Source organism: Pleurodeles waltl, chromosome 8 (assembly GCF_031143425.1).
Source record: "Pleurodeles waltl isolate 20211129_DDA chromosome 8, aPleWal1.hap1.20221129, whole genome shotgun sequence".
In the NCBI taxonomy this organism is placed as follows: Eukaryota; Metazoa; Chordata; class Amphibia; order Caudata; family Salamandridae; genus Pleurodeles; species Pleurodeles waltl.
The window spans coordinates 125,085,898-125,105,394 of record NC_090447.1 but is presented as its reverse complement, the minus strand read 5'-3'; the positions used below and the strand labels follow the sequence as shown (position 1 = coordinate 125,105,394).

Here is a 19,497-nt window from a genome sequence, read left to right as displayed (position 1 = left end):
GGCAGGATCACCTGGTCCACCTGAGGAAGGTTTTGAAGGCTCTGCAATCTGCAGGCCTCTCTATCAAGGCATCCAAATGCCAGATAGGGCAGGGAACTGTGGTTTACTTGGGCCACCTTGTAGGTGGAGGCCAAGTTCAGCCACTCCAACCCAAGATCCAGACTATTCTGGACTGGGTAGCTCCAAAAACCCAGACTCAAGTCAGGGCATTCCTTGGCTTGACTGGGTACTACAGGAGGTTTGTGAAGGGATATGGATCCATTGTGACAGCCCTCACTGAACTCACCTCCAAGAAAATGCCCAAGAAAGTGAACTGGACTGTGGAATGCCAACAGGCCTTTGACACCCTGAAACAAGCAATGTGCTCAGCACCAGTTCTAAAAGCTCCAGATTATTCTAAGCAGTTCATTGTGCAGACAGATGCCTCTGAACATGGGATAGGGGCAGTTTTGTCCCAAACAAATGATGATGGCCTTGACCAGCCTGTTGCTTTCATTAGCAGGAGGTTACTCCCCAGGGAGCAGCGTTGGAGTGCCATTGAGAGGGAGGCCTTTGCTGTGGTTTGGTCCCTGAAGAAGCTGAGACCATACCTCTTTGGGACTCACTTCCTAGTTCAAACTGACCACAGACCTCTCAAATGGCTGATGCAAATGAAAGGTGAAAATCCTAAACTGTTGAGGTGGTCCATCTCCCTACAGGGAATGGACTTTATAGTGGAACACAGACCTGGGACTGCCCATGCCAATGCAGATGGCCTTTCCAGGTTCTTCCACTTAGAAAATGAAGACTCTCTTGGGAAAGGTTAGTCTCATCCTCTTTCGTTTGGGGGGGGGTTGTGTAAGGAAATGCCTCCTTGGCATGGTTGCCCCCTGACTTTTTGCCTTTGCTGATGCTATGTTTACAATTGAAAGTGTGCTGAGGCCTGCTAACCAGGCCCCAGCACCAGTGTTCTTTCCCTAACCTGTACTTTTGTATCCACAATTGGCAGACCCTGGCATCCAGATAAGTCCCTTGTAACTGGTACTTCTAGTACCAAGGGCCCTGATGCCAAGGAAGGTCTCTAAGGGCTGCAGCATGTCTTATGCCACCCTGGAGACCTCTCACTCAGCACAGACACACTGCTTGCCAGCTTGTGTGTGCTAGTGAGGACAAAACGAGTAAGTCGACATGGCACTCCCCTCAGGGTGCCATGCCAGCCTCTCACTGCCTATGCAGTATAGGTAAGACACCCCTCTAGCAGGCCTTACAGCCCTAAGGCAGGGTGCACTATACCATAGGTGAGGGTACCAGTGCATGAGCATGGTACCCCTACAGTGTCTAAACAAAACCTTAGACATTGTAAGTGCAGGGTAGCCATAAGAGTATATGGTCTGGGAGTCTGTCAAACACGAACTCCACAGCACCATAATGGCTACACTGAAAACTGGGAAGTTTGGTATCAAACTTCTCAGCACAATAAATGCACACTGATGCCAGTGTACATTTTATTGTAAAATACACCCCAGAGGGCACCTTAGAGGTGCCCCCTGAAACCTATCCGACTATCTGTGTAGGCTGACTGGTTCCAGCAGCCTGCCACACTAGAGACATGTTGCTGGCCCCATGGGGAGAGTGCCTTTGTCACTCTGAGGCCAGTAACAAAGCCTGCACTGGGTGGAGATGCTAACACCTCCCCCAGGCAGGAGCTGTAACACCTGGCGGTGAGCCTCAAAGGCTCACCCCTTTGTCACAGCCCAGCAGGGCACTCCAGCTTAGTGGAGTTGCCCGCCCCCTCCGGCCACGGCCCCCACTTTTGGCGGCAAGGCTGGAGGGAACAAAGAAAGCAACAAGGAGGAGTCACTGGCCAGTCAGGACAGCCCCTAAGGTGTCCTGAGCTGAGGTGACTCTAACTTTTAGAAATCCTCCATCTTGCAGATGGAGGATTCCCCCAATAGGGTTAGGATTGTGACCCCCTCCCCTTGGGAGGAGGCACAAAGAGGGTGTACCCACCCTCAGGGCTAGTAGCCATTGGCTACTAACCCCCCAGACCTAAACACGCCCTTAAATTTAGTATTTAAGGGCTACCCTGAACCCTAGAAAATTAGATTCCTGCAACTACAAGAAGAAGGACTGCCTAGCTGAAAACCCCTGCAGAGGAAGACCAGAAGACGACAACTGCCTTGGCTCCAGAAACTCACCGGCCTGTCTCCTGCCTTCCAAAGATCCTGCTCCAGCGACGCCTTCCAAAGGGACCAGCGACCTCGACATCCTCTGAGGACTGCCCCTGCTTCGAAAAGACAAGAAACTCCCGAGGACAGCGGACCTGCTCCAAGAAAAGCTGCAACTTTGTTTCCAGCAGCTTTAAAGAACCCTGCAAGCTCCCCACAAGAAGCGTGAGACTTGCAACACTGCACCCGGCGACCCCGACTCGGCTGGTGGCGATCCAACACCTCAGGAGGGACCCCAGGACTACTCTAAGACTGTGAGTACAACAACCTGTCCCCCCTGAGCCCCCACAGCGCCGCCTGCAGAGGGAATCCCGAGGCTTCCCCTGACCGCGACTCTTTGAACCTAAAGTCCCGACGCCTGGGAGAGACCCTGCACCCGCAGCCCCCAGGACCTGAAGGACCGGACTTTCACTGGAGAAGTGACCCCCAGGAGTCCCTCTCCCTTGCCCAAGTGGAGGTTTCCCCGAGGAACCCACCCCTTGCCTGCCTGCAGCGCTGAAGAGATCCCGAGATCTCTCATAGACTAACATTGCAAACCCGACGCTTGTTTCTACACTGCACCCGGCCGCCCCCGCGCTGCTGAGGGTGAAATTTCTGTGTGGACTTGTGTCCCCCCCGGTGCCCTACAACACCCCCCTGGTCTGCCCTCCGAAGACGCGGGTACTTACCTGCAAGCAGACCGGAACCGGGGCACCCCCTTCTCTCCATTCTAGCCTATGTGTTTTGGGCACCACTTTGAACTCTGCACCTGACCGGCCCTGAGCTGCTGGTGTGGTGACTTTGGGGTGACTCTGAACCCCCAACGGTGGGCTACCTTGGACCAAGAACTAAGCCCTGTAAGTGTCTTACTTACCTGGTTAACCTAACAAATACGTACCTCCCCTAGGAACTGTGAAAATTGCACTAAGTGTCCACTTTTAAAACAGCTATTTGTGAATAACTTGAAAAGTATACATGCAATTTTGATGATTTGAAGTTCCTAAAGTACTTACCTGCAATACCTTTCGAATGAGATATTACATGTAGAATTTGAACCTGTGGTTCTTAAAATAAACTAAGAAAAGATATTTTTCTATATAAAAACCTATTGGCTGGATTTGTCTCTGAGTGTGTGTACCTCATTTATTGCCTATGTGTATGTACAACAAATGCTTAACACTACTCCTTGGATAAGCCTACTGCTCGACCACACTACCACAAAATAGAGCATTAGTATTATCTCTTTTTACCACTATTTTACCTCTAAGGGGAACCCTTGGACTCTGTGCATGCTATTCCTTACTTTGAAATAGCACATACAGAGCCAACTTCCTACAGGTCCCCCTTATATGATGGCTATTTCTTTTCCTATAGTAGCTTGGGCAATCCTCTTACGCATCCCAGGGCCCTTGAGGGTATCATTACTGCACCACCCTGCATGTGGTACTTAAATAGCACAAAAGTAGCTGGGAGGTAATGGAGCACTGAAAGAGAGACAACAGTCCAAGGTACATTTTTAAGAGTGTCAGAGTGAGGTAGAGAGAGGATGGGAACCTTTCTCTGAGCCTATTGGACCCTCTCTCAAGCAGTTGATTGATACCAAATATTCATAAAGCTAAAAACCTGCAAAATTCCCAATTCTAAATTGTAGTCTTTTCAGCTTCCACTTGATGCAATTAAGAGTCTCTTTTGCTCTCTGCTCCTGTTTGGTAAATAGTAGATGCTGTGAATACAAACCCTTCCAGTAGTTCTCAAAATGACCATCACATAACTCTCTAAACTTAGATGCACTGCAGCAGTTTAATTATTGCATTTGAAGTAGACTTGAACGTAAATGGAAAGGAAAAAATATTGTTGAATTACCAAAGAGACAAATGTAACATACATTCTGTTCATGTAGTAGCTAGGTAATAGGAAATATAAGATTTTCGAAGTTTGTCCCTTATTCACTACTTGGACACCCAAGACCCTTTCTTGGCTAAAGCAATGGATGATAACAAAATAGCTGCAGGTAGACTTATACAAAAATGTATCTTCCGCCCTTCATATTTAAAATCAGATAGCTCTTCATTAGAGCTATCAAAAGCATGTGAACATTTGGAACATACCATGCTGGGAGAGAAAAAACAGGGTATTTTTTAAATTAAAGGGAATAGCATGTATATGGCTGCAGCTGTTCTTAGATTGTAAAAATCGAAAAATGAAGGTAAAAATCTTTTAATCCAAGGCTTCACCATCAGGTCATGAATCAACAGTGCAAACAAGGGTTCAATTATTCAGATGTCTGCTATCATTTCCACCTCACACTCTCAAGCATCTGATGGAAAATTACAAAATGCAATAAATAATCTCGGACATAGGGCCTGATTACAACCTTGGCTGATGGGATACTCCATCACAAATGTGACTGATATCCTCTCCGCTGTATTACAAGTTCCATTATCTCCTATGGAACTTGCAAAACGGCGGGCAGGGTATCCGTCACGTCTGCGATGGAGTATCCCATCCATCAAGGTCGTAATCAGGCCCATAACGTACATTTAAATTCCCTCAGAACAGGCTAATTGATGTAAGGTATTTTAACAAAGCTACCATAATCTAAATACCATGTGAAAATACACTATTAGGTAATATAGAGGAAAAATTACCTTAGGTGTGGGTTCTCTAGGGAACATAATAGCATCTACTGTTGGACACTGTTAGAACATATAGTCATACAATCATAGGGGGAAGGAAAGTCCCTCAACTGTCATCAACAAAGATTGTGGCCAGTCAACTTGCACAAAAAGGTATCACAAATGTGTGCCTTCAATTTCGATTTTGAATCATTATTAAGGAGGTAATATTCTGCCCAATGATCTTTCATTTCAACAGCTAGTACAATTTCATTGTTATTGAAGTTATCTCTTGACATTATATTTCACTCTCATTACTCCTCTCCAAATTAGTTTAACCTTGTGTGACATCTTACGCTGCTGTTGCATTTTCTGTGCAGCAACATTCCATTTTTAAATAAGGTGGCTTGTAATACTTATTCAAGACTCTGTAAATTCCATGTGGCAGTGCTGGTTTCATGAGGGTGGATGGGTTATCATAATAAAGCCCACCACTTGTTTTCCAGCTTCTGATAGTAGTTGTAGGTGGTGCTGTTTTGCACTCTTCAGTTCCTACTTTTGTCTCCTACTCTTCATTACTAACTTTCTTTATATTGTTTCTTTTTTGCCAGACCAATCAAGGACAGTACACTTTGAACATTTTATTATTCTTTTGACCTTGCACAACTAAGTATAACTTGAACTGAGAAGATGGACTTCCTCCATATATTTACACTATTTGTACGTCCACTTTTTCCACTGTCAAATCGCAGTACAACGCTCCATCCATACTTCCCCTGTACACACCCTTGGGGAACTTTGTCATTTTTGCTCATTCAATCAATCAATCAATCAGTTATTTATTAAGCGTGCTACTCACCCAGGAGTGTCTTAAGGCATTAGGGGAGAGGGGGGGTCGGGGTGCTACTGCTCGAAAAGCCAGGTCTTGAGACGCTTCCTGAAGGTAAGACATAGGTTGACGGGGAGGGAGTTCCAGGTCTTGGCGGCGAGGGGGGAGAAGGATCTGCAGCAGGCTCTGGTACGGTGGACGCGGGGGACGGTGGCGAGAGCGAGGTTGGTGAGCGGAGCTGGCGTGTCGGGACGTGGAAGTTGAGACGCTCGTTTAGGTAGGCAGGACCGGCGTCGTGGAGAGCTTTGCGAGCGTGGATCAGGAGTTTGAAGATGATCCTTTTGTTGACGGGGAGCCAGTGGAGGTTTCTGAGGTGGGCTGAGATGTGTACGTGGCGAGGGCGGTTAAGGATAAGTCGTGCTGAGGCGCTCTGAATGCGCTGGAGTTTTCTCTGGAGCTTGGCAGTTGCTCCCGCGTAGAGTGCGTTGCCATAGTCCAGTCTACTGCTAACAAGGGTGTGGGTGACCGTTCTTCTGGTTTCAATGGGGATCCATCTGAAGGTCTTGCAAAGCACGGTGAGGGTGAAAAACATGAGGATGAGATGGCGTTGACTTGCTGGGTCATATCGAGCGATGAGTCCAGTATGAAGCCGAGGTTGCATGCGTGGGTGGTGAGATTTGGAGCGGCTCCTAGAGTAGCAGGCCACCAGGAGTCGTCCCATACTGATTTGTTGGAGCCGAAGATGATGATCTCAGTCTTATTCGAGTTCAGTTTGAGGCGGCTTGCCTCCATCCAGTTGGCGATGGCGTGGAGTCCGGTGTGGAGGTTGGTCTTGGCGGTGGCGGGGTCCTTCGTGAGAGACAGGATAAGTTGTGTGTCGTCCGCGTAGGAGACGGTGTTAAGGCCGTGGGATCGGACGATGTTGGCGAGCGACGCCATGTAGACACTGAAAAGGGTGGGGCTGAGAGAGGATCCCTGGGGAACTCCGCAGATGGTCTTGGTGGCTTTTGACAGGAACGGAGGGAGGAGGAGTCTCTGAGTTCTGCAGTAGAGGAAGGATGTGACCCAGTCCAGGGCCTTGTGGCGGATTCCAGCGTTGTGGAGGCGTGTGCGAAGTGTGTGGTGACAGACGGTGTTGAAGGCTGCAGAAAGGTCAAGGAGGATGAGGGCCACGGTTTCACCTTTGTCGGGCCTGCTCATGTCGTCGTCAGTAGCAGCGATGAGAGCGGTCTCGGTGCTGTGGTTCTTGTGGAAGCCGGACTGGGAGATGTCGAGTAGGCTGTTGTCCTCAAGGAAGCAAGATAGTTGGCTGTTGACTATCTTCTCGATGACCTTTGCTGGGAAGGGGAGTAGGGAGATGGGTCGGTAGTTCTTGAGGTCTCCGGGGTCTGCCTTGGGTTTTTTGAGCAGGGCGTTGACTTCTGCGTGTTTCCAGCTCTCCAGGAAGGTGGCGGTCTCCAAGGAGCTGTTGATGATGGTACGGAGCTAGGGGAGCGATGATTTGGCTGGCTTTATTGAAGACATGGTGAGGGCAGGAGTCGGCGGGTGAACCGGAGTGGATGGTGCTCATGGTCTTGATGGTTTCCTCGTCGTTGGTGTGGGTCCAGGCACACATGAGGTTGGTGTGGATGGGTGCATAGGGGGCGGCGTTGGCATTGGTGGTCGTGGGGTCGCCGGTGCGAAGCTGCTATGGATGTCTGATCTTGCGGTGAAAAAAGGTGGTGAGGGAGTCGCAGAGGTCTTGCGAGCAAGGGGGGGGGGTCGGCTGAGCAGGACTTGGGGTTGGTGAGTTCCTTGATGTTGTGTGCGTTGTTGTCAATTCGTTCTTTGTAGAATGATATTTTGGTGGTCCTGATGAGGTGGTGATGCTTGAGGACGGCAGTCTTGAGGGCGGCGTGGTTGCTCTCGGTTTGTTCTTGGCACCAGATCTTCTCGGATTTCCAGCATTCCCGCTTGGAGGTCTGAAGGTCGGCGGTGAACCAGGGAGCTTTCTTGCTGGAGCCTGTGTTGGTAGATTTCCTAAGTGGAGCAAGGGTGTTGGCACAGTCGTCGAGCCATTGTTTGATTTTGGGGGGGCGGCGTTGGGGTCCCTGATGTTGGGTGGCGGGTCGTGGGCGGAGATCACTTGGTCCTTGGAGATCTTGTTCCATCTGCGGTGAGGGGTCCGTTGCTGGTGGTGGTGAGCAGTGGGTTTCTGGAAGGAGAAATGGACACTGCGGTGGTCGGTCCAGTGGAGTTTGGTGGTGTGGGTGAAGGTGACGTGGCTGCTGGTGGAGAAGATGGCATCAAGTGTGTGGCCGGCTGAGTGGGTGGGCATTGTGATGAGTTGCTTGAGACCGAGGTTGTCGAGCAGGGCTGACGAGTTGCTGTCGTCGGTGTGCTCCGGGTGAAAATTCAGGTCGCCGTGGAGCATGTAGTCCGTGTAGGCGAGGACGTGGGTGCTGATTGTGTCGGCGATGACGTCGCGGAATCGTGGGCGGGAGCCCAGGGGTCTGTAGACAAGGGTTCCTCTAAGGGTAATGTTGGTGTTGACGTAAATCTGGAAGTGTAGGTGTTCTGCGGCATCTAGGGCGTAGTGGGTGATGGTTGAGATCCTGATGGTGCTCCTGTGGACTATGGCGATTCCTGCTCCGGGTTTGTTTGTGCGGTCTCTTTGGGTGATTTTGTAGCCCTCCGGGATGGCTATGGCGATGTCGGGTTCCGAGGAGGGGTTCATCCAGGTTTCGGTGAGGAAGGCGATGTCTGGGGAGGTTGATGTGAGCAGGTCCCAGAGTTCGACGGCGTGCCAGTGGACGGAGCCGGTGTTGAGTATGCAGCTGAGATTGTTCTTATGTGTGGCGTTGTTGGGGTGCTTGGTGGCTTGAGCGCAGGTGAAGTTGCACGTCTGGCACGAGAAGGGTCCATGGGTGTGCCTAGGGGAGGTCTGGACGCAGGCGGTGGGGCGGCCAGGGTTGAGCATGTGGAGTTCTTTGGCGGTGTAGTGGCATCTGGCGGCGTGGGGGCACGTGGGACAGGGGGACTGACACTAGGCGCGGTCCAGGCGCGGACAGGCGCAGATGGGCTTGCCGCTGGCGCACAGCGGCCGCCATCAAGATCGAGATGCGGGAGGGAGGAGCAGCTGGAAGGCGGGCGGGCGGCGGGAACGAGGAGAGCTGGAAGAGCTGAAAAACTAGGCGAAAATGGGCACAAGGACGCGGAAATGTAAAAAGACAAGGAAAGTCACAAAGCAAAGTCAGTGAACAGGAAAAGGCACAAAAGAGGATAAATGGCACAAATAATGGCACAGATAACACACAGACAAAACAGGACAGACACACAATACTTACGGCAACCACTAGACACCAGGGATGAGGCGCAGGCGGGTGCCTGCGTGTGGTGGAGGACCTTGAACTCGCAGCGAGGGCGGGGTCGGGGCACGTAGGCAGACCGGAGGAGCTGCGCAGCATGTGTAGAGTGAAACCTGGCCTTAAATCAGGTCAGGGGTCCCTCTGTGCACAGCGCAGCGGCCGCCATTAAGAAGGGGAGGTGGGAGGGAGGAGCAGCTGGGAGGCGGGGAGTGGTGGATAAATGGGGGCGCGAGAGGGGCGAGGCGGAGAGGCGGGAACGGGGAGAGATGGAAGAGCCTAAAAACTCGGCGAAAATGGGCACAAGGACGCAGAAATATAAAAAGATGAGGAAAGTCACAAAACAAAGTCAGTGAACAGGAAAAGGCACAAAAACAGTCAGTGAACGGAAAAAGGCACAAAAGAGGATAAACGGCACAAATAACGGCACAGATAACACACAGACAAATTACAGGACAGACACACAATACTTCCGGCAACCACTAGACCCCAAGGATGAGGCGCAGGCAGGTGCCTGCGGGTGGTGGAGGGCTTCGAACTCACAGCAGCAGCAGGGCGGGGTCGGGGGCACGGAGGCAGACAGGAGGAGCTACGCAGCATGTGTACAGTGAAACCTGGCCTTAAATCAGGTCAGGGGTCACTCATTGTGACATGTCTTTTAGCATCTGCAAATTCATTAGTTTCTCAAGAGACTGCCACCATGTCAGCTATTCAGCTCTGACTTTTATCTGGTAATACCACGTCATAGCATCAATGTGCAATACAGGTATAGTTGTAAACCTTCCATCGCTTCTGAGCTGTCACTACTACTTAAACTCATTTATTCCCACTATTACTATTTGATAATTATTTTACTTTCAAGATGGCATAATGCATCAACCTCTCTACTCACCTGTGGCTGTCTGCCTTTTGGAGACTGAACTGAGGAACCTGCTTCGGTTAACCTCACTTGTAAATGATTTCAATATGAAATTAAATATCTGAATCACAAGGACAATTTCAAAGAAGATCATGTCCACTTGTCTGTGGTTCTTTCATCTAGCCTACATTTTAGGAGATGTTCCCCATTCAATATACCTGCCACATTCACTCCACAAACTAGAGTCTTCAATTGAATTCTAGTTTATTTACAATATGATGAGTGGCAAACACTATCTGTATTTACTCAGTGACTTCCTTTGCGTGCCCCATCCAACAGCATTGCCTCACACTCCAGGGTCACACTGGATAGTTATGGAAACTGTTTGTATTCTCACTTCTCAGTCATTGTTTTTTCACTATACTGAAAGGAAACACCTGACCATCCAGTAAGCTACCGTGTGTTCTCAACCTTGCACAGGTTAAGTTATACAGCAGGCCCATCAAAAAAGGCACCTGGCGGTGCATTGAGGTAGTGGAGTCCATCCCGATATGCCTTTATGTTATGAATAAATTGCAACTAAGGAATATTTGACAGCTGCAGCTTGGACACCAACTGCAGACCTTATTTTGTGCCTACAATTAGTGTTTATTAAAGCAGTACCTTAATGCAACCCCCAAGGAATTTATAACAAGACAAAGCTACTCTATTTTGTACCTCAGGGACAACAGTTAATGTACATAATATGTGCCCCTACCCTAGAACAGATTATGATATGTAAGTAAGCATAATAGTACTACAACATTCAATTAGAACTAAAGGGAGGAGGCAGAGTTCCACAAGAACATGACTGTATTTCTGGTACTGGACATCAATTCCCAATGAACCAGTTCCTTTGAAAACAGACCAAATCACAGGCAAGAGATGCATATTGTATTCTTTAGCCCATGGAACTAAAAACATTGATCTTGCAAAGCCAATACAAACAAATGAATGTATCAACAGTAAATGACTTACCTCGTAGTACCACTGAGATACTGGTAGGCTGTGTGTAATGGCAAGCCAGTTCCTATGTACTTCAAAATCTGTAGAGTGGCTGTAATAGAATTAACATTATTACTAATCAAGGAAGGTAGCATCCATTAGCGAATGAAACACGTCCTGAAATTAGGACCATTTGACACTTTTTATGGTTCTCACAATTTACAGGTGTTGTTGTGTTTTCTAAGACTGGTGTTAGCCAAATTCTTTTGATTTTACTAAATTGATATATATGATATACTTCTGTGCAAGTGCTTTCAGCCAGCCCTCTTCATTCATTGTTGTGTCGTTTACATTTTTCTTGCAACCACTTCAGAAAACAGCATGGGGCTGTGGGAAAGCCTAGTACAGCTATTGTCTACCTTCACTAGAAGTGATGGCATTCTGCTCTTTCACAAGAACCACATCTGCACACAAACGGGCCTACTGACAAAGGCAATTTAGAATACATAAAACAAACTCCTGAGGTACTATTTTAATACTTTTAGATGCTTTTTTGAATAGGAGCAAAGCATTCAACTCCCTATTAGTAAAAGTTGGAAGACGGCACAGTTCTATTTGTATTAACTATAGATGAATGTGCCCATTTTATTTCCATTTTAGATGTTTTGGGGCTAATTTTAAAAAACATGCAATAGTATGTAAGAGTACTACAGCAGTTTCCTCTCCATGTACTCCAAAATACTTTTGTAAAAAGGCCCAAAACAAGTTCCCTTTCGTGCAAGGACCCACAGTGGCAATGCATGCTTCTTAAGACAATTTATTTTTTATAATAGCAAAGTTTTCGGTTTATAGTGGCGAGGGACTGGCAGCTACCCCAACACAAAAAGTTTTACAAAAGCCATGCCAAAACAAAACAAGCACTGACAAAACCAAAAAGCTGCAGCCAAAGCTCGCCTACTGGCTTTGTCAATACTTGTTTTAAGTTAGGGGAGAGGCAGTCTGAGAAAAGGTGGAAGATTGACTGTATACTATTATGCCAACTTTTTATTCCATACCCACCTTTCACAAAAACACCCCTACTTCCTGGCTCTAGGCAGGACTGTGTTCTTTTTGAGCTTATTGATTAGGTTGGCATTTGTTTCACTAACTTGTCACCAAAACTTATTTTACACCTCGTCATCACTGTTTTCAACATTTGCCACAAAGTACCATCACATTACTTACTACCAATAATTATTCCAAAATGCACGAGGATGCCATACAACTCCACATCTGCCAAGGTAGCAATAATGACCACAGTAATAGACAAGCATTGGCAAATCAATAGGTCTTGCCTTTGAGGTCCATTGGCTGTACCATTGGCTTTTGTTCATGCTGCCCACCATGTGGGGCATGGAGTGTGGGGTTCAATGAGTTAGAGAAGCACATGAATGCAAAAGAATAACTTGGAGCACAGGGGAAAAGCAGACGAGAGTGACAACTGGAAAACACATGCACTCTCCAATGAAGTGCCTAAACAAAAATGAAAATGTAGGTCCCTAGATGTGTGCAGTGGAATGAACACAAATAAAGAGGTTACGCTCCAGTGGAGAGAAACACACCTGATGGACAAGGCTATTCAATATTGAATAAGACGCAAGCAAATGAGAGTGGCAATAAATTCAACCAACGGTAGGTGATGTGTGGGCTTTAAGCCCTTGTCAATTCTTGGTAAACTGACAAAAGGTCTTTTTTTTTTTAAAAGCATCAGAAATTGTTTCAAACATTACACAGTGGATGAAGGACAATTGCAGTCATCTGAATGGTAGCGAAGACCAGAATCCTGGTAAATGGCTGCAGCACAGCTGAAGGGCTGCCTATCCAACTGTTAGAGGCAATAGTAGTTACTGCTCCCAGTTTAATCACTAAAATTATTTTTAAAAGGTTCGATCACGAGCTCTTTTTTGCACACAGATTCACCGCAGTTGTTAAACATGAAGTTGTGATTGTGAAATAGTTCCTTCCTCTTCTGCAGGTAAGTCAATGTATTAAACATACTATACCTTTTGTGCTCTCCTGGGTAGATTATTGAAATATAATTTGCGATGGGCACACAAGAAAGATATTCAAGAAAAGCAATAAAATAAAAACTGAAGCAACCGGTCTCTACTTGAATCACAGAAATCAGCTTCTAACACTCCAATCTTAGAGGCGCTACACTTGGGTCCAGAGTGCAGTGATAAGAAATAAGAATGCTTACCTCATTTTTTAAAGCACACAAAGAATATGGCCTATGATGTCTATGGGCACTGACTTCACGCTCCATCCCCAGTTGCAAATAAAGATCAGATAATGTGAACATGATCACTCAAACCAAATTCAGATTGAAAGCACAAGAGAGGTAGGAACATCACATTTCAGAGGAAGAATTGTGGAACACCATGAGTTTGGACTTGAGGAATGAACCAAGTATAGCAGCCCTCACTAGAAACCTGAAGATGAGTCTTTTACAAAGACACTTTAAGCTTATTCCCCAGTGTTATTAGCTTCTTACCTACAAGAAGGAATAGGGGACCAATACTTGGACCCCAAATAAAACACTGCTTATGATAAATACTGCAGCGCCTTTCATTCGACAAACTGCTTTACACTCTGAATTTGAGGTATGGCAATGAAAAGGGTTTCAACACCCAACAACGCGCTAATGGTACACACAAATTAGCTGATACAGGACCAACCCATGTGTATCAACTCCTAACAATGTGTAAGGCCCTAATGTTGAGCATGGTCACAATGAGGCTACCTACTTGGGCTGGAAGAAATCCTGGACTGGCTAGGTTTACAGGGTGCCTTTGAGGAGCATCTTGTATAGATAGTGTATGCTAACTGGTACCGATCCATATAGGAAAAGATTGTTAAATGTCAAACAAAGCAACAACCCGGCATTCCAATATGATGCGAAAGTTATCAATACAGAATGCTTGAGGATGGGGATGCCAATAAAAAAAAAACCAAAAAAACACTTGGTTAACCACAAGGGTCCTAACCTGATAATTGCATATTTGCTTTTAATTGGACTTCTTTACCAACATTCCGGCATTAGGCTCACATGGGAATAAATCAGGGAATCATTAGCAGGTTTCAGACATCAGCTAGCAGAGTGATGCAATATAGAGCACAGGTAATATGGTAGTGCAGACAGGCCTTTCTAACCTAGTTAGCACTAAAATATCAATTTTGCTCTGGGAAGTGTAAATCGGTGTTCAGACTTATAGTAATAGCTCCCTTTCTGAAGAATTACAACATGTTTCGAAATTATTGGGTGTTTTCCGGTAACAATGAACACATCCCACTGATTTCTGTAAATGTCTTTGGTAGCCTTTTCTTTTCGGTGGACTTGTTTAGTAATGACATGAGTAACAACTGACAGTTATTCCCCCAGCATTTCAAAGACTTTTAAAGCAGCGTGGAAATGGTTGCCCGCAACGTTAATACCGGGCCTGCAATTTCTGCAATATTCTGTTTAACATCAGCAGAAAGCAAGGTCGCCAGTCACATGGCAGTCATAGGCAGGAGAGAGATTTTTTAGGAATAAGGTACCCAAAAGGCCTAGTTGGCAGATATAGTCATGGACCTATTCAGGCTTTCCAAATGCAAGTACTAGAAATGAGTGCAACATTAGAGAGGAAATTGTTTCTAAAAGATGGAGTCACAAAGGGGTGAAAATCCCGTGTGAGGCATAATGGTCAAAGAGATCAGCAAGCTATCTGGAATGCTCAACTGCAACAAAGTAGGCATTCTTACAACCAAGGTGAATGTGAGCAGCGAGAGGCCAGAAAGGCCCCTCCACGACCGAGAAAGCTCTTACAGCAGTCCGTGCCCAGTGATCAGCACAGGGCTCTGATAACTCAAAGGCGGAAAGGTTGTAGAATTAACATTTATTTATAGTCAGAGTGTGCAAATAAGGAGCCCACTTCACTCAACGTAATCAAGGACACTACATCTCAAACAATGGATGTTTTCACTTACAAATCATTACTACTAAGAGTGTTACTCTAATTAAATTGAAGCACTTCAGAACTACAGCTTCCGTATTGACCACCACGGAGATGGTGATGATATGGGGGCAAAATGGCAGAGCTCTCAAGTTTCCCAGTTCCATTCGTGAGAAGCTCAGCCATTCCATAAATTTCTTGTGAATTCTGGGACTTGTAATCTTGGTATTATAATGGGTTAAACAAGACTACAAATCTCAGCATGCAACAAGAAAACTGGGACTCAAACTTCTCACATTTGGCCTTGGGTAATTTAGAACTCTGAAGCGACTACCCTAGGGTATACCATGTTGTTAAGATATCAACTGTCAAAAAGGCATCCAGGTTTAGCTACTGAAAACCAGAATAACAGTACCTATTGTTTTGTTGAGTTTTAACCAAACTATGGAGTTTTTAAATTGTATAACAGAGTCATGATTTCAGTTTTTATGAACGCTTGTCATGGCACAAGTCATCTCACGTTTTGCAGATTTGTCACGCAATCATCCCTCGTGCCTTGCTACCTGCATAGAGGCATTACAGGACATCGAGGATGTGGTTCCAGTCCACCTTTAACCCTCTCAAAAGGACAAGTAACTTGCATTCTTTAAGCCTTAAGCAGCTGTAAAAGAGCTACCTTTTTGTGGTTAGGAGGAAGGAGGACCACCGGAGTGGTGCACAGTCCAGCTTCTTGAGCTCCACCTCCAGTTATTGAGAGGCAAATCTAGCCACCTGCAGATTAACAGCTGTGTATGTGTAAATGTATACACCAGGTTGGGGACCTGACTTAGAAGTATGCCCTTGGTGATTATTTCTCCCATTAATCTTGTATAATGGTGCAGACGTACTGCCACATCAGAGGACAGAAGCACAGGGCGAGTATGACTTATCCAGGATCAAAAAGTTTGCCAAAGTAGTAGACTCAAGACTGCAGAACACTGCTACTTGCTGCACAGGCTATACATTTAACACCAAATTGCATGTATGGTGAAAATACCATATGACTGGCCACATCGACTGCCAGGAACAATCCAGTCCATTTTTTTACCCAAACACCTACTTGCATCTTTTACACTGATTCTAAACATTCCGAATCTTGCCAAAAAGAGAGCAGTGGAATGGGTTCAAAAAGTGATTGTCCAAGAGCACCCAAATTTGGCCAAATGGAAGGAGGGGTTAAAAAACATTTCTCCAGTTCAACATTTCCAGCTGGCCCAATACACCAGAACTGGACTGACAAGGTACTGACAGCAAAGCGAAGGGACTGCTGTTCTCAGGGAAATGTTCATTGTGTTGTGGGCTATGCTCACCTTTAGAATAAAGTGTTTATTTTCAGTACACATTGTTAAAGTGGTAAAACAAAGATCAGACATCAAGGGCCACATGTACATAGCTCTTTTTTGGTAGCAAATGGCCCAATTCGTAGAATCAGGCCGCTTATGACTAAAAAAAAAGCATTTTCCTATGTACAAAACCCTATCTTGCGATTTGGTAATTTATTACCAATCGCAAAATTGTTTAGCGATTCAGTATTAGGAAGGGATGTGTAAGTGTGCCCCTTCCTAATAGCGACTCGCAGTCCTATGTACGAATATCTTACATTTGCAAAACATTTGCTTTTTAACACCAATTTCAACATGGTGCTATTGCATTTGCAAACTGGAAAGGGTCCCCAAGCGACACCTTCCAGTTTGTGAATGCATGTGAAAACATTTTTTAAGAGCAGGCAGTGGTCCCATGGGCCACTGCCTACTCTTAAAAAATTAAAAGTTTCATTTTTTTTTATTTTTTTTTTAAACATATCCTGTTTGCCTTTATGGAAAACAGGTTGCATTTTTAAAAAAAAAGTTTTATTTAAAAGCAATCACAGACATGGTGGTCTGTGATTTTTTCCATTCACAGTTGGTCGCAAATTGCGACCTACCTCTTTAATACTAATGAGCTAGGTCTATTTGCGACCTGCTGGGAATCGCAAAAGAAACTCAATGGAGTTACGTACATTTGGAATTGTAATTTCCTAATTGAGATTCGCATTGAATCACAATTAGGAAATCGCAATTCCTAACATACGCACATGTGGCCCCTAGTATTCTAGTTCCATGACTAAAACGTTCCCACTGGACCGGGGCCTGTGGCTGTAGGTGATTACCGGGCAGAATGTGTGAGAGAGATTTATATTTTTTTAAGATGATTTGGTTTAGAGGAGGATTTAGAATGAAATGCCAACAATTGTCTGTGTAACTCATAGTCTCACTGCTCCCAACAAGGTTTTCTGATGTATCCACATATGTAAAGCATCTTTGTGCACACGAAGCGTCCTGGGAAGTAATAGCTACAAATTAGCCACCCTAACATTGAATTTGTATCAGGGAACACAATTACGGTGGGAAAACGATGTAAAGAGAATGACAAAATGAATTAAGGAGACCAGAAACATGTTGTGCACGACTGCTGCAAAATAAGACTCACACTTTTTTTTCTTCAGGTTCATAGAGTGCGAATGCAACCCGAAGGTATTGGAGCGCTGTACATGAGATAGTGTTAAGTTACACAAGGACAAATTCATTTTTTTGGTTGGCACAGGGAGATTAATTGATTTGCCCAGAATCACAGGATGTAGATTTTTTTTTTTATTATAAATCAGAAGTTCTTTTTGTCCAATTAATTTAATTGAACAAGCACTACAGCTCCCACAAGGGTTGTTAGATGAAAGGTAACGACTGACGACACCTGTGTCTAGGGTTATGGAGTCATCTCCTAATGTATATTACTGCTAATGCCCTCCTGCTGCAGCATTCTCTTGTGGCCATTGCTGTAAATGGAAATACAGAAACGTAGGCACTGACTTTCCTGTTTGCTCCTGAGAAGTGCAAGTACTCTCTTTTTAAATGTATTGCCGCAGTGCTGAGAACTGCATGTACTCTTTATGTTAAATGCAAGCACTGTAGGTACTGAGTACCGGACAGTACCCGCCCACTTAAAGCACCGCTTGTGGCTGTTACAGGAACCGCACAAGCTGACTTCCAAGGGTTGCACTCAAAGCAAGGCGCTTCCTGATCGCGTTGCAGGGGGCAGACCCTGCACAGAGGACCTACATCACACCACGTGACGCACGCGGTCACCGTCGCCACAGCAGGGACAGACCATCAACCCCTCTGCAGGACCTTACTAGGTAGGGATGAGCAGGCACTTCAACAGCGACACCCCGAGAGCGAGCGTCAGGAACCAGCCGCCGGCGGCGGACGAGCACACCGCCATCACCGCCTCCAGTTTCAAACAAGCGACGCACACGTCCGCGTTCATCCACAGCAGCGCAGACGCCGCCCGAGGCCGCTCCCGCCAACGGGGCGGCCATCTTGGAGTAGGGAGCCGGCCATCTTGGAGTAGGGAGCCGGCCATCTTGGAGTGGTGAGCCCGTATTCGCTGTCACCGCGGCGAACCAGGGTGACCCCGCTTGTACTCAATTCTGCGTATTTTTCTATTAATTAAAAACAGAACTGGAGAGTTAGCCAATATGTTTCCATGGAAAATGTTTCCGCAAAATGTTTTTTTCTAATAGGTAGCAAGGGTTTTGTTTCAAGTCCCGGATTTTTGGTTACATTGACTAAGTATTGTAGGTTACGGAATATTTTGGAGAACGTTATAAATTATTCCCAATGGATTTTAGGAACAGTATAAAAGTACTGTTTACATACACGCCAACAGTTTAGAAGAGGAAAGTGGGAGATTTAAATAAAATAATTGGATAATTGCCCTGCACTGGACCGACCACAGCTGCGTCCACTTCACATTCCGACGCGAGACCTCCCACCTCCGCACTCAACCCATCCCTCGTCGACAGTGGAACAAGATCCCTGAAGAGCAACTCTTCTCCGCTCTCGCCGCCAACCAACCCACCCTCACCACCGACCCCAACGACGCAGCTCTCAACCTCACAAACTGGATCTCCAACTGCGCTGACAACCTTGCTCCCCTCAAACGCACGCATCGACAGACCAACACCAAAAAACCTCTCTGGTTCTCTGACACCCTCAAAGAATCAAAGAAAACTTGTCGTGCCCTTGAGAAGGCCTGGCGCAAGGACCACACCGCTGACAACATGACCGCCCTCAAGAACGCTACACGCGAACACCACCACCTGATCCGCACTGCCAAAAGGAACTTTTTCACCGACAGACTAGACAAAAACAGCCACAACAGCAGAGAACTCTTCAGCATCGTCAAAGAGTTCTCCAACCCCAGCGCCAGCGCCAACGCCGTCACGCCCTCACAGGATTTGTGCGAATCCCTCGCCACTTTCTTCCATCGCAAGATCAGCGACCTCCACGACAGCTTCGGACACCAGACCCAACCATACACCACTGAACCCGCTTCCCCGGACATCACCCTCAACAACTGGACCCACATCAACACGGAAGAAACCAAATCCATCATGAACTCTATCCACTCCGGCGCCCCTTCGGACCCCTGCCCGCACTTCATCTTTAACAAAGCCGACGACATCATCGCCCCGCACCTCCAGACCGTCATCAACTCTTCTTTTTCTTCTGCTACCTTCCCCGAATGCTGGAAGCACGCTGAAGTCAACGCCCTACTAAAGAAACCTACGGCTGACCCAAGCGACCTGAAAAACTTCCGCCCCATCTCTCTTCTACCTTTCCCAGCCA

General features: G+C 46.5%; 1 protein-coding gene across 2 annotated transcripts in view; it reads right to left on the bottom strand.

Moving 5' to 3' along the window:
- ALG8 (ALG8 alpha-1,3-glucosyltransferase) overlaps positions 1-18,209 on the bottom strand; it is a 92,969-nt gene extending 74,760 nt beyond the window's left edge. For both annotated transcript variants that reach the window (XM_069203927.1, XM_069203928.1), the window contains exons 1-2: positions 18,000-18,209; positions 10,851-10,929 (exon numbers count right to left, since the gene is read on the bottom strand). In XM_069203927.1, coding sequence (XP_069060028.1) covers positions 10,851-10,929; positions 18,000-18,133 — 213 coding nt within the window. In that variant the 5' untranslated portion in view covers positions 18,134-18,209. The remainder of the gene's footprint in view (positions 1-10,850; positions 10,930-17,999) is intronic.
- Positions 18,210-19,497: the final 1,288 nt, after the last annotated feature.